A 23,033-nucleotide genomic window follows, 5' to 3' on the forward strand; every position below is an offset into this window, starting at 1 on the left:
CCTGGAGGAAACCCATGCAGACATGGGAGAGACGATGCTAAACTCCACGCAGAAGCTCGAACCAGGGACCTTCTTGTCGTGAGGGGGGGAAGCCTCTGTCACCCCGATATCTATTTATTTAAGTAATCAAAAATCCCCTCAAAATCCTTATCCTTGCTAGACAAGGCCTGGATATGGCTGGGGAGAAAATCTTTTTCGCCTTCTCCTTTTCTTACGTGCACTACATGCTAACGCCTGCTAACTCTGCTTGTTGATGACCTTTCTGAGATGCTTTTTTGTTTATTTCTTTATTAAATGACCTGTATTATCCATAATTGAAGCACGAAAAAATGAAGGGGACGAACCCACAAGCGGCAAACATGCTTCTGAACAATCTCGCGCTCACTTGCATCACTCTTCTCACCTCTCTCAGGGTAGCCAGCGTTCTCTTGTCGATGGTGGCCTGTTTCTGCAGCTCTTTATTTTCCCTCTCCAGCTCCTTTACTTTCACTGTCGCCTCCTTCAGCCGCTCTGCCTCCTTGGTCCGCGCGGACGCCTCCCTCTCGGCGGTGGCCAGCTGCGCAACCTTCTCCTCCAGCTCCGCCTCTTTGCCCTCCAGCAGTGTGCGGATCTTCCAGCTCTCCTTCTCCAGGTGCTTCCTGCCCACCTCGAACTGCTCCAGATCCAGCTGGAGTTTCCTCCTCTCCTTATCTCCTTCCTCCCTCCGCCGCCGCTCCTCGCTCAGTTCCTTCACTTCCTTCCTGAGTTCCTCCTCCCTCGCCAGCGTCTCCCTCCTCTCCCTCTCCACGTCGTCCCTCTCCTCTTTCGTCCTCTCCAGCTCTTCCTCCAATCTGCGCTTCTCCAGGCTCAGGCTGGACATGTTGGCCTCTAACCTCTCCGCCCTCTTCCTCTCCCCCTCGGCCGCATCCCCGACCTCTTCCAGCCTCCTTTTTAATTCCTGGGCCTCCCTTTGCACCTCCTTGCACTCCTCCTGCTGCTTGGCGAGTAGCGCCGACGACGAGCGCAAGTTCTCCAGCGAGCAGCGGAGCTCCAGGTTTTCCTTGGACAGCAACTCCTTCTCTGCCTCCTGCCTCCGCAGCTGCTGGAGGGTTCTCTGAGCCTCCTCGGCCTCCCGCCTCACCCTGAGCACCTCCTGCTCCAGGGAAGTCACCTGTTTCTCCAGAACCTCCGACCGCTCGCTGCAAGCCCGCAGAGAAATCACCTGGATGGAGTGGACGGGATACGAGTTAGCGCCACGGGGGGGGGGGGATGAGCAAAGGTGGCGTCTCCCCCGTGGATAGCGTACCTCTATGTTGAGAGCTTCCCTGTTTCGCTCCACTCTGGCCGCCTCCCTCTCGGCCTCCTCGCACCGTTGCGCCCGCTCCCTCAGCCTCTCCGCGTCTTCGCTGAACAGCTTTAGCTGTGTCTCCAGGCTCGCCAGCCGAGCGCCGCTGTCGCTGACGCTCTGATGGAGCTGCCGGTTCTCTGCTTCCACCTCGCGTACCCGCGCCTCGCTGTTGGTCTGGGCCCGCTCGCGCAGGGATACCACCGCCTCGGACAGGTGCTGTTTCTCGCTCTCCAGCTCAGAGATCTAATTGGATGAAAGTATAAAGAAGGCTAAAACTCAGATACGGTTGAACTGCTGAGCTCATTCATGCATAATACAGAAGTTAAACCATTCACCATCTCATTCATATACATGGTTGTCAAATCACAAAATTCCCTCACTGAACATATTAAACCTGGAACTAACAAAGCCTATTCGTTACAGCCTGTAAAACAATATGAATCATTAAATAAATTATACAAAAAGATAAAACTAATAAAATAATTTGCACTTATTTCTTAGGGCTCTATCTACAAAATATTTTATTTCAAGCAAACAACAGCAAAAAAATAATTTCCTTCAAAGACAAATCAAAGTGAAAAAATACAAAAGCGATGCTGCATTAGAACCTGAAAAAGGAAAAATCTGTTTGCTGCTCTGTGGTACTCAGTAGTCCGAGCTTCTCATTATAGCCACGCTGTCTCGGCACACGACTCTGCTCTTTACATCGGCGGCCAAACACTCTGCCTCCTGTGTTCATGGAAACCCCTTGTTTTGCAGCCCCGGGCTAACTTGGCAGGGGATCTGGGGGTAGCAGTGGGCCCCATAGATATAGATATAGTGCTTAGGTCTACCCTGGTGGATACGCCCTGGCACTTATCAACCTCAGCCCCACTGCCTTGTGGGTGAGTCTGGGAGGACCAAAGGCTAAGGGAGCTCACCCACACCCTGACAGAAAAGCATCGTGCTGGAGGCACACGACAGGTGATACTCCAGAAAACCGGGACTCCGGGGGCCCCTGCAACTGCTAGAGTGCCAGTTGTCTTGGGCCCTCCTTGCAACCGGATTACAACCTCCTGCAGTGAAGAAGTCCCGCTGGGGCTGCTGCGCACCCCCAGCGGCCCTCTCCCTGCGCAGGTATCCATCTCGGTGAGACCAGCAACCGGAAATGGTAGAAGTCTGGTGGCGATGGGGTGTCTGGTGACGAGACTGGAAGCTCCTAGTCAGAACCCTGCACACCAGTGGCACAGCGGCTACTTGTTGGAGTGGGGAAGGACAGCAAGGTGTGGAAGGGAGTCATTGGGAGTCACGGTATCGGTCAGGTCAATGCCAATGATCTGCAGCTCTTAAGTCTCTGTGCTGAGCACGACTTGACAATCACAAACACCCTCTTCCAGCTCAAAAATTAACAAAATATCCTGGATGCGTCCACGCTCTAATCATTGGCACTTGTTGGGCTACATCATTGTAAGACGTTCTGATTTAAAAGACGTCTCTCTACCCGTCCAATGGGAGGCAAAGACTGCTGGACAGACTATCGACTAATTATAACCAAGATCCATGTGAAAATACGCCACACCACCTGTCCCCAGAGGTCAGGGAATAAGAGGCTTGACTGTGACCAGCTTGAAAATCCTAAAGATCGGGACCATCTTCACCATTCCCTGGGTGGAAACCTGAGGGGCATCGAGTCTTTGCTGCGTACAGATGTCTCAGTTGATGCTAAATGGTCTTATGTCAGCATCAGACCCAAGGGACCCCAAAAAGAGAGCGAGTGTGTGTTTTGTCTACCTGTCTATCTTTCTCTGCTTTCAGAGCATGCATCTCTCTCTCCAGGATCTGTTTCTCCTTTAACAGTTCCTCTCCGAGAGACTCCATGTCCTGATTGGTAAGTTTCTCCTGGTCCAACAAGCCCTGGAGACGCTCGAGCTGACAGACACACAACAAGAGAAGAGATTCATATCAGCGACACGCAAGTTTTTTTTTTTTTTTATTTTCATTTGTCAGCACACACCAACATCCTAGCCTCTTACCTTTTTGCTGAGACCCTGGTTCTCCCTGTCCAGCTCCTGGGTGTGTAGCTGCTGCTCCTGGAGGAGGTGGTTGTCCTCCTTCAGTCTCTCTATGGAGGCCTGGAGCTCCCGGTTCTCCTTCTCCAGCTTTAGCACACGGCTGGAGACGCACTCATTCAGCTCGTGCACGAACGACTTGTGCGCTGCTGCGGGACGGGAGAGGAAGAATGGTCGAGGAGCATATTGGACGCGAGGACAGGGAGGAGGGGTGGGAGAGGAGATCTTACTTTCTGCATTTGCATTGCCATGGTTCTTGGCGAGCTGCTCCAGCTCCCAGCCCAAATGAGCCGATTCATTCATGCTCTGCTTCTGTCCAATCTCCAGGAGCATGTTCTCCTCCACCAACTCCTCCAGCCTCCGACGCTCATTGTCCCTCTCCTTCAACACACACACACACAATGAAACAAATAAAAAATGTCAAAATAAAAACAAACAGACAGATGTACGGGAAATATTCTACATATGCGATTCAAACACATAAGTGTAATAACGGCGCAGTACCATTTCCAGGTCGTGAATTTTGGCTCGCAGCAACAGGTTGTCTTTTTCCAGCGTGTGCAGTTTCTCACAGCGCCCCCTGGAGGCTGTCAGCTGCTCCTCCAGCAGCACCTTCGTCTCCATCAGAGTCAAATTGTCCTCGCGGAGCTCCTGTGTGAACACGCACACGCATACACACATGGGTACAACAGGCTGATGCTTGTACATCCCGACACACAAAAACTAGTCAAGACAAATTTTGCACTGTTTTCTTTCCAAAGATTTCCACTTGAAAATATATTTAACAACAAAAAAATAAAGAAATTATTGCGCCTTTCTGTTTTATACTCAGACTATCCTGTAGATGTCACTCTTCTGTCTGAAACACTTTTAAACTGGCTGTGTTTTATATGCTTTATCATTCTTTATCTGGATATGTATTTCCCAAATAGACAATGACAGATACGACATAAATAAACCCACATGTGAAGGCAAATAAATATATAATCTGATATTTTGGGAGTAAACTGTGAGCGTTGCCTTTAGATACCTCTACTCTGGTCTTGTAAAAGTGAACATCATTGAGTTTCTCTTTGCATCTGCTCAGTTCGGTCTCCAGCCGGTCGACCCGGGATGCCCGCTCCCTCAGGGAGTCCACCTCGTCCCGATACGCTCGCACCGAGCGAGCCTCGCAGGATAGCGACTGGTTCTAGAGACACACACACACACACACACACACACACACACACACACACACACACACACAAAGGTTTATAGACAAACAGTGGATGTTTCAACATCCTAATGTTCCTCTTGTCAGTGATCCTTCTCACCAACCAATCCCATCTCTCAATAGCTACAATCAAAAGTAAAAGATGTAAATAAAAACACTATACTCAGGCTATTATACAAAAATTGCTATTTTGTGTACCATTATTGCTATTAACCAAAAGTTCAAACAAAACAAAAATAACTTTTTACAGCTGAGATGCCTTGATACATAATGACAAAAAATACATAATAAAGAACAGAACAAAAATGCACTTTTATATATATCTATATTTATATTCATAAATATAGATATAATATGATTATTATATAGGTTACATATATAAATAATCACTGTGTATATAGTATTATATATCTATTGTACTAATTTATATACAATATATATTGTATATTATCTTCATATATACTATCTTCATTATATGTACATCCAACTTTAAAACATAATAGAATAAGTTAAATAAATAAATGCATACATACATGCATATACATATATATTTATAAATCTATATTAGTTGAAGAGGAGCTGACCTCCTGTTTTAGTCTCTGTAACTCTTGGTCTAGGCGCTCCACCTCATGTTTGGAATCCATCAGCTGCTCCGTCTTCTCCTCCCTGACCACACACACACACACACAGGGATGCACGCACACACACACACACACAAAGTGAGCCAGCGTATGCAACCAAGACACACCCTCGGAATGTGGAGGTAAGATGACGCTAATTAAAGGTTGGCAAAACACACAGGAGAGTTGCGTTTATTAAACCGAGGCCGACTATATTTAGATAGGTGAATCTACAGTGGCACCAGGCGGGCTGTGTTTGTGGAACGTGGGTGATTAGAGCCTCCAAATAGTCTGCTGTTGTACAGAGCAGAGAGGTAGAAAAGTGGGGGAGAAACCCTACAAATGGGGACGGAGAAAGTTTGTCCTACACTAAAGCTCTGAAATGCCTCAAGACTGAAGGTATATAAAGCTATTTTCAGTAGACACGTCTATGTTTTATGTAAACTAATGCTGCTGCCTTAAGAACGAGGTTGCAGAAAAGACTCACAGTTCCTGTCTGTGTCTGCGAAGCTTGGCCTTGGTGTCCGCGAGCTCCACCGAAAGGTGCCGCTTCTCCTCTTTGGTCAAGCAGGCCGCGGTCGAGCCCGGCTCGCCGTTGTTATTGGTCGTCGCCCCACCAGTGTCGGGTTCTTGTCGCAGGCCGTTCCTGTGGCCGTCCTGGGGCTGCAGACTGGACAGGTAGTCCCTCTCCTGGGTCAAATCCACGATCGCCTGAAAAGCAGAGGAGCTCTCCTAATCCTATTTACATGACACAAACACTAGGTTTGCTTTTTTTTTTTCCTTTAAAGAGGCAGCATTTAAACCAACGATATGTGAGAAACGGGAGGTGAAAAACACAATGCGGCCTGAAGCTCAGTCCCAACTGTACAAAATGATAACAAGACATTTTGTGCAAACAAACTGTGTTCAGCACGAATCGTAACATCTGCATAATCTATATACGCCTGGGGCAGCTGGGGCCCATTTGATGGGTGTCTCTCTGATCAGGAGGTTGCCAGTTTGATTCCCGACTTCTCCTGCCTGCTGAAGTGTCTTTTTCCAAGGCATTAAACCCTTAGCTGCTCCAGATTGGTTATTGGTTAGCAGCTCTGCGGCCATCAATGTGAATGTGAATGCAATCCAGTGCATAAGGGAAGTTGATACACACAACCACCCACATGCAGACACACACATTATATATATATATAAACGCTCAACAAAATCAACTCTTAAATCTACTGCCAATTTTTAGAGGACACTTTCTTTAAGCAGTGGTACAGGAAAAGGTCTGCATCTTTCAAGAAGACTTTGATTTTTATGCAAGACAACGCTCCATCACATGCATCAAAGTAGTCCACTGCATGGCTGGCCTGTAAAGGCCTTAAAGATGCAAAACTAATGACATGCTCCGCGTCTTCACCTGACTTAAACCTGTTGAGAACTTTTGGGCCCTTCTTAAGCAGGAAATTTACAGTGAAAGTAGACAGTGAACCTCTGAACAGTGTGTGAGGATGTGGTTGCGGCTGCACAAAAAGTTGATTCAGACCAGATCAAGAAACTGACTGACACCATGAATGGAAGGCTTGTGACTCTTATCGAAAAGAGGGGTGGCTATACTGGTCACTTGGATTTTTTTTGGGGGGGGGGGGATTTCAGAAATGTTTATTTGTAAATTTTGTTTGATATTTCTCACTTTAAAAGGTGAAAGTAAACAAGTTAGACGGGAAAATCCTTGTTTTTTCATTTAGTTGCATAATAATTGTGCACACTAGTTGTTGCCTAATAATCGTGTACATATAGATATTCTCTTAAGAAAGCCTAAACTTCACTTTTACAAAACGTTCAGGTTTGAGAGTTTGTTAACATTTTGGATTGACCAAGAAGCCCATACAATAACAAAATTGATCCTCAAAACACAACTTGCCCAATTATTGTGCATGCAGTGTATATGTTTATATACATGTACATATACTACATTATACAAAGTATTATGTAGGTATATATATAGAGACACACAGACATACTGTATATATAACTTTATATTACGTTATACAAAGTATTATGATATAGTATTATGACTGATTATGTCTGAAATAGTTTGGACAAATAGATAAACATATATATATATATGCATATATATATATATGTTATTACTATCTTATGTCACAATACTAGCAAAGATTACCTACATAAACATGAAGGCAGTACTAGTTTGAGAACCGGATTTAAAATTCTACTTTCACGTTGCAGTTATCACAAAAAAGCAAAATAATGTGAGAAAAAGTCCGAACGAAATATTATTCGATTGTAAAAAAAAACATCAACCTGGCATTTTCTGACATTGCGCGGGCGCCGAGTACCTCGCCGGCCTTGTCTCTCTGATCGATCAGCTGCCGCAGAGACACGGCCATGCTCCGCGACATGGGCTCCAGTTCTTCCTGCGGGAGCCCTGCACCTTCGTCCAGCCACGACAGGTCGAGGACATTCAGCTGGTTGTGAGTCACCTGCACACAAAAACAACCATCGGTCGTTGCAGCTGGAATAAATGATGCGCAGCGACTGTTTGAGAAAACAATTGGACAAATTTTAAACTATTCACGCAATCAACAATGAGAAGATTTCATCACAAGACTTTAAAGATAGTACGGAAACAGGGCCAAGGAGTCCTTTTTTGCAGAAAATGATTGCATTCTTTGAATGTACATTACATCGTCTTTTGTTAATTTGCAAGAAAATAACATTTGAAAACATCCATGTTATCATGTCCTTGCAGTGCATCTGGGGTTGACCTTAATTTGCAAAAATAAATAAATAAATCTATTTTGACAACATCCATGTTATGTTGACCTTGAGATGCATCTGGGGTTGACCTGCCTCTCTGAAATTTGAGTGGCATCTTCTAAATCGCTCGCGACAACCAATCTCTGACACTGACCTCCTGGATGTGGGAGACGATCGCCGCCTGTGTCTCAATGTCCAGCAGTTTTATCTTCTCGATCATCTCCTCCTTGCGATCACACTGAGCGTGCATGCGGACAGACAGACAGACACACACACACGGACGCACACATTACTAATATATTTAAGGACCTGAAAAACTGCCATGAATTATTAGAAATGCAGGGGTTTTTTTTGGAGCGCTTTGCTTGGCAATTATGTTTTTTAAAAACTGTCACTGCAGTATAGACAGATTCACAAGGCCTGGATACACCCGTCCCTGCAACTTTTGGCCTCCCGCTTCCCCTGGAACTGGTCGAACCAGATCGGGCCCAGTGGGAGACAGGGGAAACAGGAAGGGAGGATGCGATGAGCGAGGATGAAAACCGAGGGAAAGATGAATCGTTACGGGAAAACGGGAGGGCAGACGTGGAGCAAGCTGGAAGTGCCTGCACCTTGAGCCTCCCTGCTGACTGCTCCAGCCTCATTTTACGGCTGCAGGTAGCAAACCGCCTACCACGTGGCCTCTGCAGCCGCCTCTGTATCCCCCAGTTTCCTACGAGACAGGCCCTGCCCCCCTTCCATCCCGTCACTTAACCCATTAACTCTTTACCTTCCAAATCTGGCTAAGAATCAACATAAATCAGCATTATAGCCTGCTTCTTATTCACCAAAAAAAAAAAACCTAAAATTGACAAGAGTTTTTCAAACATTATCATTTATAAATATGCTCTGTGCTGGAGAAAGCATCTCGTGAGTGAGGCACTTAAATCATCCTTCTGCCTTTCTTGTTGTTATGCCTGCAAGTAGGATACACAGTGGAGATAATGCCAAGTGTGTGTGTGTGTGCTCAGACATGCAAAACCCAACACATAAACACACTTTCCTGGGAGAGACCGGTTGGTGCTGTCAGCTGCTTTGTTAGCGTGTATGCGTGCATGCCCGTGTATGTTTATGTGCGTGCGTGTGTGTGTGTGTGTGTGTGTTACCTGGACAGCGCAGCCTAGTATCAGCAACAACAGTCTCTTCAGCTCCTCCATGCTCTTTGCTGCAGGGGCGGTGCAAAACAAACAGCCATACATTTTTTTTTCTACCCCAAATGGAATCTTTAAATACTTTATGTGACTCATCATGATGTGATGGAATCAAAATAGCAGCGACGGGATGAAAAAAAAAACATGACTCTAATGGGGTGTTGGAGCCCCAGGCTGTGTAAAGCTACAACTCCTGTTGACTAAACACGTCTGCTTTTATTTCTGAGGACAAAGCCGAAACCAACACGGTGCAGCTTCTGCAAAGAAATTAATCTCGATCGACACCTGATCTCATTTTGAAATGATAAGTCAGTGGGATCAAAAGGTCGACCAGACAATCATAGGACGGCTGCTCTGATAAAATTGCAAGGTGAGGAGACGCTTGGAAAAAAAAATAATCCGCAGTAATTAGTCACCGTGTGGGGAATGGAATTCAGTAAACAAGAGCACCCTGGGGTGTGATATTTATTTGACCCCTAATATAGTGTAATTTACAAATAGGTGCAAAAACATGAATAGCGTAAAATCATCTATAAACAGTCTTTGTAATGACAGAAGCAGAAGATTCAACTATTCATAATGTTTCCATAATCAGGTAAGGTAGGCAGCAGTGAGAACATATTGATTAACATTTCAGAGAGCAGTCTGTGTGTGTGTGTGTGTGTGTGTGTGTGTGTGTGTGTGTTACCTGATAGCGGGTCCCTGGCAATGCAGAGGATGTTGGGAAGGGGCATGACTATTAACTGCTGCAAGGTCTCCTGCAATTAAGCAGAGCGCATTTTATCTTTCTTTAAAAAATAAACTTAACTATCTGTCATACAAGAACACACGACACCATTGCTGTTGTCACCGCAATTATCGTACTCTCAGATTGATTTTTCAAAACCTGGATTTGGCAGTATTTGGAATGCGTGTGGAACTTGTAGATAAAGATACTACGCTTATCAGTCGGCAGCGTGCAAAGGTTTCATGTCTTTCATGAATGAATGAATAATGAAGGAACAGTGTGCACGATGAGCGGGAAATTTGTTATAGTGGGTCTGGTATCTGATTTCATTATAATAAATGATAATATTATAACATAATAATAATAATATTTAAGCCCTTTTTGCCTTTTAAAAAAGAAGGATGACTACTCTTTTAAAGACTTCTAAGCCCAGTAGTTTCACAAAAATCACTTATTGCCTAAATGATCCTAATAAACCTGAATCCTTTCACAAAACAAAACAAAATAATTCACAAAAACTTAAGGATTTTTTTTAAAAAGAGAGACATTTTTGTTCAGAATAAATTAAATTTTATCTGAAAGGCTTCCAATACAATGGTTGGATATAGTCATCATGAATTACTTTAAATTGAGCAAAGCAGATTGTTGGCATCTCCACTGCAGAAAGCAGGCAAGCGGCTGATGCCGAATTTTAAAATTTAGAATATCTTCTACTGAAATGATCTACTGAAAAAAGGCAGGTGCCGCACTTGTTTTTTTTTCCTTTTTCTTCTCTTCCTTCTTTTTTTTTTTTTTTTTTTTACCAGAGATGCTCGTAAAAAGATCAGAACAAACCTTGTGCAAATCAAAGTCTACCCATCGAGTACCCCAGACATGTGTGCCCGCTTGATACACCAACGGCAAGTTTGTCTGTGAGTGTGTGTGTGTGTGTGTGTGACATCCTGCAGTCAACAAAGAGAGAGAGAGATGGCCCGCTAGGTGGGAATACTTTCCATTCCAGACTATTTTCTCCAGGCGCCAGAACACACCTGACTGTCCAGATGATTCAACTTCTGCACATGCAGCAGAAAAAAACAAAACAAAAAGAAGGCCGCGACATCGGAACGCGTTTTCCCTTCCATCCAAGTGAGTTGGTGTGCATTTCCGATACAGAGTGTGAGAGTAGACATGACGGTGACCCTTGAGTCAGGTGAGAGATGACTGTGTGTTTGTGTGTGTGTGTGTGAGAGCGTCTGAGTGTGTGTGTCTGGGCACTTAGGGAGGAGGGAAGTGGCAATCATCAGTTATATGCTCAAAAATCTCATAATAGGAAGGAGTGCATTTTCCAGTGGCATTATTTCAGTTTTGAAGCATCTCTCATGGTGACAGTATGTATGATGGTTGGGCCAATGAAGGCATCACCTTGCAGCGCTGCCGGCTTTGAGGTACCTGCAGATTCTGTTACGCTGCGCTATAGAAAAGGAGGTAACCTTATAGCAAGCCATCCCTCCCTCTCCCACTCCCCCCCTTTGCTTTTCTACACACACGGTCTGTGAATAAAACATGCGATCTGGCCACCAGATGTCTTTAAAGGCCAAGCGAGGCAACCTTTTGTTCCAGCCGACAGTAAAGGAAAAGGAGAAAACCCGCGTGTTAATATGCCTCATTGCGTGGAATGAGGTGATCAAAAATTATTATGGTTCTGACGAACAATAGAATTCAAGCCCAGCAGTTCCAGTGGTCACAGAGTTACGATTTGGGGTTACAAATGGGGAGGAACCAATCCTGGTTTCCACCCCATACAAAATGACCGGGCAGTTAGTCAAAGTTTGAGCATTGCAACCGAGTTACTGATCATGGCGACTAATGGGAAAAATGAGCAATCCCAATTAAGACTCATGACTGTTATACATTTTCCCATTGAAGGCTTTAAGAAAACACATTCACATTATATAGATGAGGCGCATTTTAACATGACATAGATTTCTTCTTTTTTTTTCAACAGTGATGCATCACTGGGGGAAGAATAACCTGGAGTTTTCGACTATAAACTATAATTTACGAATCGGGGTGGCTTATACCTTACTATTTTCACAACTGCAGACTTAAAACTGAAGGATATCGTAAGAGTCTTACTGGAGTCGCAGTGCTCCCATCATTTTGGTTTTTAAGTGTAAGCATGGTAATTTTAAAGTCTTTGAGCAGTTGTAGATCCGTCTTTTCCGAGTCTTGGGCTTATGGCGAAATTGCAAGTATTTCAATCTTTATGGTGACGCAATCAGCAGCCATTAGATGAGCATTAACAAAACCGCATAAGGAAACCTGGTCGACAGACAATATCCAGAGAGGTATTGGCCACAGAGACGGTATTTGTTAGTAGTACGGCTGAACAGCCTGGCTTGTAGAGATGGACTGAAATAGCAAAGACTTGGATTAAACACTTTCAAAACACTAGTTGTTCAAGAATCATCATAGACAAGACTTCTGTCTCTCTGCATTTTCATATTGAAACCATCATCATCTTATCACCATCAAGTCCAGCTGCCACAAACAGATTTCGACAAGAATTAACCATGACCATAACTGAGAACCTCCATGGACGCTCATTATAAAGTGCATTTAAAATTCACACAAGATAATTTGTCCTTGTTCCACGAATAAGTTGTCTGGCTAACTTTAATTGAATATAAATGTTGTGCCACTTAAAAGAAAATCTGTCTCACTGACATCAAAACTTGTGGACCATCAGCTGCACCGATGTTCATATTGACAGGCTTTACTACTGATATTTTGTTTGTTTATTTTTCCTGGCATAAAGGAAGGCTTTGGTATATTTTGTCATGTGGAAAGAAGGGAAACTCAGAAAATGTCGAATAACTTTGTTAGCTCACTTGGATGCTAACTGAGATAGTGATTCTCCTGCAGCGTTGTGATGCTGACAAGACATCAATATGTGGTTGCGCAATGACCCATTTGCAGCTCATGTTCAGTTGTGTGCAGAGCCACTAAATCTGTGCCCCACTAGCTCACATTTGTAATCCCCGATCAATAAAATGCTGTGAAACCGACGGCAGCCCCAACTGTTAACTGTCAATTAAGCCATGGCTCATTCCATGTCGGGGCTTCGCGTACATGAATATCAGCTGAATCAAATCCTCTACATTGGAAGATGCAGAGTACGTCCTCACTGCGCTTTGTTGATGTTTAACTTGCAACATGTGTACTGTTACATACTGAATGTCTGGGCGGGCTTCACGGGGTCACACTGGGAACAAGATTGGGATCCAAGCCTGGGTCATCTGGCTAGGAAGCATTCAGAATACGAAACTGGATATTACCTAGAGCAGGGGTCAGCAACCGGCAGCTCCGGAGCCACATGTGGCTCTTTCATCCCTCTGCTGCTGTGGCTTTGGAAGATTTTATGTGTGTGTGTGTGTGTGTGTGTGTATGTATGTATGTATAGCTTTTAACTTTTTTTTTTTTAAATGGAATTCTTAATTTGAAGGTTATGGGGCTCTTGTAACGTTTAAGTAAAACGTGTTTGATTTCTCATCACTCGAAACATGCCCCACTCCCACTGGCAACGCCATTTATTGCGCTTTTACAAGCATGACGTGCACATGCTGTGTGCTGAGGTTCAGGAGCAAAGATCACATGAACCAGGTAAAATAAACATTTTAATTGGCTCTTTCATTTGCAAATATATATCTGGCCGTGTTCACTGGAATAGCTGATATACAGCGGCTGTAAAATGGAAAAGGATGCAAATGGCAGGGGGTTAATTTAAGTTTGGCCTTTTATTTCAAAAATACCAGGAAAACTGAGACATTGAGTATAAATGAGTGTATTTGAGCATGATCTTCAACCCAAACTCCTGGTTTTCTAGTTTTCTCCTTAGCAGTTCATTGATTTCATAGCTGCAACACACTTTATTTTTTTATATGTGGCTTAAAGGGAGGAAAATAGATACATGTGGTGTTATCTTCTTAGAAGTCAAAAAGGTTTTGAGCCTCCCAGTCGGAAATGGCCCGAAAGCGCTCCTTGTGTGTTGACAGCGGCCGAACCCTGTGCTAGACCATAATAATAACTGTGAAATTAACTACAGGGGGTAGAGGGCCATTAAATTTAATAAAGATACACACATAGCATTTACTAAAGACCGAACATATCCTGACACTCCATTAGTGGAATTCTCAGAATAATAAAGACTCTCAAGTTCTGTGAGCAGTTTCTTTCAGTACAGGTCCAGTGAGGATTCAACACACGGATACATTTGCAGTTAAAAATGATAAAGGTTATTAAACTCAAATAGTTAGGGAGGGCGGCAGCGAGGGGATGGGGGTGGCAGTCATTCTTCTGGCAGCATTCAATAACAACCCGTGAAAACACACAGTGTTTATGAACCTAGGAGGTCAGATCACTATTCTCGTTTGTTTAGGCGTCACAGTGGTCAGCGCTTCCGACAAGGGGGTCCCTGGTTAGATTCCAACGGGGGCAGGGTGGGGGAGTTTGCATGTTATCGCAGAGTCAGTGTTGGTTTCTTTGGCGTTCTCCGGTTTCCTACCACAGTCCAAAAGCAATACAAGAGGTTAATTGGAGACCAGAAACTAAGTGACTTGTGAATGAAAGTGAATGGTCGTATGTCTCTATATCACATGTGAAGGGTTTTTTGTATATTTCTATATGCGACCCTGTGATCGATTTATGACCGGTCTAGGGGAAATCCCTGCCATTACAGGAATTTGGGTAGGCTTAGAACAAAAAGCGACAGTTGGGAATGACACACACAGCATGTAACATTGGGGATGGGGGGCAGAAAGACCAAACTTTACCATGACCCTCTGTGTAGGTCATCATTGAGATGTCACTCAGTCACCGACATCCGTTGCCTCGCAGTTTTAATTAGCCGCTTTTCTTTTATACTACAAACTTAACCACTTGTCTCCAAAACTAGAAAACACTTAGTTAAATCGTCTGTGAATGCACAGTGACAAGCCTGGATAAATCTGCTTACACACACTTATGTTGAGGATAATGAAGGCCCTCATTTGGAAATCTGTACCACAACCACCATCAAAAAAAAAAAAAAGCACCCATCATCAATGGAAACTTCTCAGACTAAAAATCTCTCCAGCAGAGAGAGAATGAGAAGCTTAAAGTAGAATCGAGGACATTTTATTCTCTGCAGGCGCCTCCTCCACCTTCTCCCTTGGCCAACATCCCTGGACATGTTCAAGAAATCACGCATGGATTATTACAATGGTGAGTTACTAACTATTATTGTGAAACATTACTTGCAAGCCTGAGCGTGCTCTCGGTAGGAGTGGCTTAAAAAGACTTTAGATTCAGACTTTTTTTTCTTTTTTTCCTTTTAAAAAGGCTGACTCCTGAGCCAGGGAAGTTTGTGGGAATCGAAGCAAAGTTCCCGAACGATCGATCACGATTTGTGAAATCCAAGCAGGCTTGCCTTTCGGCTGATAAGCAGTTTAATTTCAGCAAAATAATAAAGAATTTAAAAAAAAAATCTCCGTCCTCTAATGCTGTTATTGCAATCCAAGGTAAACAGGGCTGAACCCCACACACACACACACACACACACACACACACACACACACACACACACACACACACACACACACACACACACACACACACACACACACACACACACACACACACACAGTTTTAAGTTTCAGCTGGGTAGGGCTGTGGCTGACACACACACACACATACACACACACACACATACACACACACACACATACACACACACACACACACACACACACTCATCTTGTCTACAATCAGGTGCCCCTGCCAGAATTTTTTTTCCAACTCACACGCCCCTATTTTTTTTATGTGCAGCCACTTGTTTTTTCAAGTCACAAATCGGTGGACTTTCCGGAGAACCCACTGTCATGTGCGGGTGTGAACATCAGCAATCATCATCAGTTCCAACACAACGGAAGGGTAAAGCATTAATCAAATATATAGTGAAAAAACAAAACAAAAACAAAAAATAAATATAACTAGCAAATTACAGAAGATGAGAGCATTTGTATAGAAACCAGTGGCTTGTGCATCATTATATTTCATTTACCATCCAACATTCACATATCAGGTGGTTAATTAATGCCAATTATTCAAATCCAGCACTTGCCTTACTTTATATTTTTTTTGCATCTTAAAATTCTACTTCAGCGACAAAGATCTTCCAAGTAACATTTTCGGAATTACCAGGCATAACCTCATTAAGGCTATACGGTTTCAAATTTCAGCAATGTACCATATGTTATGTGGGTGTGTGAACAGACACATATGCAAGCATGCACACCCACAAACCCTGACCCCCCCCACACACACACACACACACACACAAGAAAGAATCTGACACAGCACAGACAAACTTACAGTTTTGTCTCATTGTTTCAACACAAATGACAATACATTAATTTATTAATTCATTCATTCCTGATCTAAACAGCTTATTTACGCTCAGGGTCATGCAGGGAGGTGTAGCCTATCCGCGCTGTCATTAGCCAATGCTCTTGCCCACTGGCCATTCCAGGGGTTTCAATCAATCACATGCTAGGACAAACTATCATCCATATGTTATATAAGAATAAGAATAAGAATAAGAACAACTTTATTAATCCCGAAGGAAATTGCAGTGCCAGAGTTACAGAAAATATAACAGTAATAAATAATAAAAGAGAGGCAGAATTAGAAATATAAATAAACTATAAACCATAAAGTGTTTCAGTGAAACTATAAAGTGTCTTAGTAAGCAGTGATAAAACTATAAGTGTCTTAGTAACAAGTGAGGTAAGGAGTGCACAATAGTATGATATATATATAAAGAAATATATCCGTTCACCCTCTCATTTGCATGTCATACAGAGGCAAACAACCATTCACTCACTCATTCACATGTCATATGAAGACATGCAACCATTCACTCTGTCATTCACACCAGCAGAGACAAACAATTCATCTTTTCATTCGCGTCATATAGAGACAAACAACCAATCACCTTCTCCTTCAAACATCATATAGAGGTCTACATCACCCTCTACATTCACCCTCTCTTTCTCACATCATTTAGACAGACAACCATTCACCCTCTCATTCAAATGTCATAGAGACATATAACCAATCGCTCTCGTTCACGTCATGCAGAGACAGTCAACAATTCACCCTCTCATTCAAATGTCATATACCGACATATAACCATTCACTTACTCATTCACATCTCGTGCAGACATACAACTATTCACCCTCTCATTCACCTATCATCTAGACAAACAACCATTCACTCTCTTATTCACGTCATGCAGAGACATACAACTATCCATCATCTCATTCATACCTTACACAGAACGACACAACCATTCAGCCTCTCATCCGATTGCAATATACAGATACAACTATTCACCGTCACATTGACATGTCATATAGACATGCAACCAATCACATAAAGGATAAATTATAAATTATTACAATTATGTTCATTTCACCATTTCATGATCACACTGCTCTGTGTTTCAGTGATGCTGTTGCTCTCTCTAGACCCTTTATCGCGCCATAAGATCTGATCTTTTCAATCCAAAAAAAAAAAGAGCGAGCGAAACACCATTTGAAGGGAAGATGAGTTCAATTTTGTGGAACCTGAATCGGAGCAGATTCGAGTTATCAAAAAAAAAAAAAAAGTCATTCTTTGCCGGGGGAAGGGAGTATTCACAGGGACGCGAGGAGGCTACGCCTTCCTCCCAGTAACTCTTCTGTCTATTGACACAGGAAAGATTAGTCGCCCATTCGAGATGGCTCTTAGAAGCCACTCGGCGGCCTTGGCAAGTCAAAGGGCCCACAATGACCACAAAGGCAAGGAGCGTGTGTGTGTGTGTGTGTGTGTGTGTGTCGGCCTGAGGAAAGCTAGGCCCGAGTAGTTACTGTACACATTCAAGAACCAACTCGCGGTGAGAGCGGCTGAATGTCAGCCAGCACGCCGAGACACACTCAGCAAGTTTGACTGCTCACACCCGCACTGGCACACACGGGGCACGGCAAGCCACCTTTGCCAGGGGTGTGTGGGCTGCGTGTGTGTTTGCACAAAGTAGGTCAGCGGATATGGAGTTGAAAACATCCCGTAGTCCCGGGCCCTTTGTCCTGGAGTTCCCACGGTAACTGAGGTGGGGAAAGTCAAGAGGCGAAGCCAGACACGGCGAGAGGAAATCATCGCGTGTTAGTTACAAGAGGAGAAAATCTCCTTTGCAAGAGCCACTTTTCTGGCGGTTAGTGCCGGATCGGAATACAGTCCTTCAGACCGGGAGGTGGATTTATGTGGCTGCAGCTTAAGAAATTGAGTAAAATGGATATATTCTATCATATCTACCAGCTCAAAAGCATCAAAAGCATTGGGATTCCATTCCATTTGTTTTCAACAACTTGTTCTTATTTATGTTCCTGAAAAGAGCATAAATAAACAGAAATGCATGTCAAAACTTCAATTTGGATTTGTTTTATCTGCGATTTGAGGACTGCTACTGTGGTTAACCACTCATTCCAGAATTTAAAAAAAAAAAAAAAAATTAATCAGATTTGCCTGGGATGTCTGTATTCACGATCATGTTTTCAGGGCAAATTTACTAGTTTGATTTATTTCATATGGCAGAATCCTTCTGCAATGGACTGATTGTTTATTACACAAAGCATGAAAGTAAAAAATAGTGATAAATATCTAATACGGGTTACATTGCTTCATTACTTAATTTCAAAAAATGAGCTTAAGTATCTTTGAAAGAAATGGGTTATTGACGGATGGTTGTATAATATTTAGTGTTTAACAACAGCTATTGTTAAACAAGTTGTGACTATTAGTGTTGGTAACTCTAAGTGCCAGAGCTCGTGGCCACGGCTTATTATGCTTTGTAGAAGGGAAGGGACCGACAGGCGGTGCCTCCTGCCCTCCATGGACGTGCGCACGCACACACACAAACACAGAAGGGCGCGCACACACCCACACACAAGCACTTGCACACACGCACACAGCTTCACGCAGCAGGAGGCATTAGTTTCTTCCAATTAGCCAACATCCCAGCAGACAGGTTTCATCAATGTGTGTGTGTGTGCATGTGTGTGCGTGTATTGGTGAGAGTGGAGCCTGATCTAATACTTAATTACATTCTATAGCGTCACTCTTAAAGATGTATCCGTGTGTGTGTGTGTATGTGTGTGCATGTGGCTGTGTGTGTGTTAGCTAGTTGAGACCAGGGAGAGTATTTGAGCAGAGTTAGAGATTAACCATCAGATTAACCCCATACTGCCCAGAATGACCCACTTCAGCCATGTGTGCGTGCACTTGCGCAAACACACACACACACACACACACACACACACACACACACACACACACACACGCACACACACACACACACGCACAATAAAGCGGAGTTGTGTTTATTGTGTCTGAACTGCAGGATAGATGTTAAGACCCCCCTCTGGGTGGAGCTGTGAACCACGTGGCCACAGACTTCAGGGCTCCAGGGGTTTGAAAAGTGTCATATTTACTACGTGTGAGTAGCAAAGACCAAGACAGCGGACATGGAATGGGTAGAGAGCAAAAATTTTGGTCAAACCTGGCAGCTTGTTTCCCCCTCTGACACTAATAAGGAAGAAAAAAGCAACGTGATAGAAAAGCAAGGTTGTATTCTATGGGAGAAATATGATGGTGTAAAAATCAGGTTTAACCATCAACCAATGATCATTGATGGCTCTCTTTGGTCGTGCACGTACATTTAAAGCTCGGCGTACACAACTTATCTAACTAAATACATTTAACAATGTCACTTAGGCGATTTGACGATTACAGTTTCTTATTCGGGCGACGCAGAGTGACATGACTGGCTCACTTCCTTTTTGTCCCGCCACGTTCCACCCAAGTGAACTTTGAAACGTCACGACGTCAGCAGCGGCGGGACCGACCTCTGGTTCATGACACAGCTTTACTGTCCTGTTCTAGGTCCCGGTGGGCAAACGTGCAGGAAGAGCCGCCGAAAGGGAGCGGTTGCAAAGGATCGGGATGGATCAAAGCAGCGGAGTTGGCGAATATCAGCGCCGTTGTGCGTTATATTCAGTCAAAATTGCCGAATTCCATCAAAGAAAAATCACAACAAAGATCATACGAGGATTAAATCGAGTATCAACCCGGAGAAAAGGTTGGGTTTTGGAAGGGCCGATAAAGTCCTGGCTCTGCACCAATCAACTAATCAATCATTCATTAATTCATTCATGTCACCCAGATGGGAAATATCTGACGGACCAATGTGTGCATGACTCTACTGACTTATTTTTCTCCTTCACCGCACAGAAAAAAATTAAAATCAAGTAATTCAAAACAACCCTCGCCTTGGATTGTACTGCTCCTCCACACACCTTTATCGCCAAAGCTGTTATAAAAAGCATTTTATCAACGCCATCAACGACAGGTCTACAGGCCCGCTAAGTATTTGTTACTGCACAATAATTGCCTTTCTTAAGTATCAAGCCTCCTCATATTACCTGCTGAAATTAGATCACCCTTAAAAAAGGCCAACAATGAGCTTGGGTGAACCAAACAACATCGTTCCTCATTACTCGTAGTGTTACTCTGCCGTGTTGCGTTTGTGTGAATGATCCATAAAGTTTTGAATTTGTTTCATTCTCTATTATGATGCTAAAATGTTCAGCCCCTTCTAAGGGATCTGGCACTGAAGCTAAGCAGCAGAGGAAGTTGCTTAACAGGTTGATAAGAGTGTTGGGAAGGCTTAATAAAATAAAAATACAGTTGCTACTTTGCAGATTTTCGTTTCGCGGCTGATTCTTGAATGTAACCCCCGCAATAAACGAGGCTCTACTGTACTTTATCAAATGTCTTGTTTGGTGTCTTTCTAATGGAATTTTACAGCACAAACAGACGCTAAAAGAAGGGTGCAAATTAAGAGTGAAAGTGAAATTTCCCGGTTATTGAAGTCCAGTTATTGACCATTAATGTTTAGAAGTATTAGAAAAATGTTAGATAATTTCAACAGCAATTCCTGATGCTGCAGTTCATGCTCTGGAGCTTATCCCACCGGGTGAGAGGTGCGGCTCATCCCTGGGGGCCAGGTCTCAGCTATGCAACATACAGAAAAAGACAGGGGAATAAAAACACAACATCCCCGCTCCGCAGAGACAGGAGGAGCACCTGCTTCCCCCCAGCAGATTCAGACAGAGCTAAAGTCATCATTAAAAGGTGGGCCAAGCAGCCAACATTAATTAGCATTAATGCTAATTTTCTGTAAATGATGTTTGGAGTTTTGAACGCCCCTCCATAAACCATTACCAAAGGGGAAAATCATCAAAACCCAAGAGCAACTTCAAAATCCATCGCTTATAATCCGAAGCAGGACATGTGTCCAATAAATGATTGTCCCATGTTACTTCCTGGATCTATTGACTGCTGTGGATATTTAAAGCAGCCGCCAAAGATGATTGGTTAGCGAGATCGGGGCTGATCCATACTGTTGTCTATAATAATACTAATAACTTCTCCTTCATTAATCCCTTGTGGGGAAAATTGTTCTCTGCAATTAACCCATCATGGATGAACCACTAGCAGTAGGCTGCTGTCCACCAGCGCCAGGGGAGCAGTTAGGGTTTCAATGTCTTGCTCAACAACACACTAGGAGGAGCCGGGAATCAAACCAGGAATGTTGAGTTCCAAAGACGATTGCTCTACCTCCTGGCCATGAAGCCCAATGCGTCAACACTCCCGTGAGGGACACACACGCACGGCCGGGTGATATAGTAATGATTGCGCATGAATGTATTCTGTGCATGTGTGTCGCTCCGGGGGTCGGGGGGGAGGGGGCAGCTTCCTGTCGGCCGGAGCTAAAGAAGCGAGTCGGAAGACGCACACATGACAATGTGGATATCGGGAGAAGACCGAGGCTACCGTAAAATAGCGTGAATCACAGATACTTCCAGAATGGGGCCACGCAGAGATGAGGGAGCCCTCAGGAGCGCTTAGAAATAGACCAACGTGCAGGAGTGGGCCATTCCTGTCACCACTACACAAGTTTAAGTGAGATTTACAAGGCGCAGAAATCAACAGGATCTCCATTCTCTCTTTGTTGAATGGATGATAATATCATATCAATGGATTATTGTTATCGCGTTTCTGTTGAAAAATAATTCCCCCCTCTGTCCCATTGTGTGCGCCTGTGTATGTGTGTGTGCGTGTACCTGATAGTAAGTCCTGATGTGTCTCGTGAGAACAGTCAGGTTTTGGAGGCGAAGCGACGCGTCGTTGTTCACGTTCTTGTTCAGCCTCTGGTTGGTCGGGCTGGGGTCACTATGGAGATGCACAAAGCAAAGAGGAGGTCAACTGACGTCACGGGAGTGGGGGGGGGGGTTGTACAGGCGGCCCCATGGTGCCGACAGAGGATTTATGCCCCGTACGGAGGCCAGTGCCAGGCCAATTTGCATATGAACTGTCTGTGCGCATCTGAATGACCCACTGGTACTTTTATGACGTCAGTAACTACTCTAAAAGCAATTTAAAAAAAAAACGGAACATAAACAACAGGTGCTTTTTGCTGGGCTACAGTTCTTTATCTATCTGGAATGCATTTGTGAAGTTTCATTATAAATAGAGACGTGAAGGCTGCCCTTCCAGCAAATGGACATATAACACGCCCATTTTTTGGGTTGTGAAGGCTAAAATCCACATGTGCCGGAGTTTTTTTTTTTTTATAGGAGTGTTGAACCCCAAACACACACACATCTATATCAGGAGAATACTAAGCATAACATCACCTTCTTGAAATAATTCTGTGAATCATTTTTGGCCTTTTTTTTTTTTTTTTGGCTGAATCAACTCAGCCCAGTGTTTTGGTGTTTTCTGGAAAACTTTGAAAAAAAAATTACATATTCAACCGTATTCATATTTGACTGCGTCTGCGTGGTAGAAAAAGCAAAGAGGGCACAATTACGATGTTTTTTTTCCCGGCTGTTTAAGGGGTTATTTTAAGTAATACGGCTATGTTTAAGATTATCTGGCTGGTGATTTGATAAAACCTTTATTAATCCCCATGGGGAAGTTCATTCTCTGCAACTAAGCTATCATGGATGAACCATGAGCAGTTGGCTGG

The 23,033-nt window shown here is 43.7% G+C and overlaps 1 protein-coding gene across 3 annotated transcripts in view; it reads right to left on the reverse strand.

Moving 5' to 3' along the window:
* ccdc88c (coiled-coil and HOOK domain protein 88C) overlaps nt 1-23,033 on the reverse strand; it is a 46,231-nt gene that overhangs the window by 18,930 nt on the left and 4,268 nt on the right. For all 3 annotated transcript variants that reach the window (XM_086160488.1, XM_086160487.1, XM_086160486.1), the window contains exons 3-16: nt 22,126-22,234; nt 9,847-9,916; nt 9,114-9,172; nt 8,123-8,206; nt 7,548-7,691; nt 5,696-5,919; nt 5,173-5,254; nt 4,406-4,564; nt 3,880-4,026; nt 3,606-3,756; nt 3,340-3,524; nt 3,098-3,235; nt 1,286-1,570; nt 404-1,201 (exon numbers count right to left, since the gene is read on the reverse strand). In XM_086160488.1, coding sequence (XP_086016614.1) covers nt 404-1,201; nt 1,286-1,570; nt 3,098-3,235; nt 3,340-3,524; nt 3,606-3,756; nt 3,880-4,026; nt 4,406-4,564; nt 5,173-5,254; nt 5,696-5,919; nt 7,548-7,691; nt 8,123-8,206; nt 9,114-9,172; nt 9,847-9,916; nt 22,126-22,234 — 2,635 coding nt within the window. The remainder of the gene's footprint in view (nt 1-403; nt 1,202-1,285; nt 1,571-3,097; nt 3,236-3,339; nt 3,525-3,605; nt 3,757-3,879; nt 4,027-4,405; nt 4,565-5,172; nt 5,255-5,695; nt 5,920-7,547; nt 7,692-8,122; nt 8,207-9,113; nt 9,173-9,846; nt 9,917-22,125; nt 22,235-23,033) is intronic.

Source organism: Fistularia commersonii, chromosome 15 (genome assembly GCF_037954325.1).
Source record: "Fistularia commersonii isolate RoL2024-O1a breed Wild chromosome 15, RoL_Fcom_v1.0, whole genome shotgun sequence".
NCBI classification, from domain to species: Eukaryota; Metazoa; Chordata; class Actinopteri; order Syngnathiformes; family Fistulariidae; genus Fistularia; species Fistularia commersonii.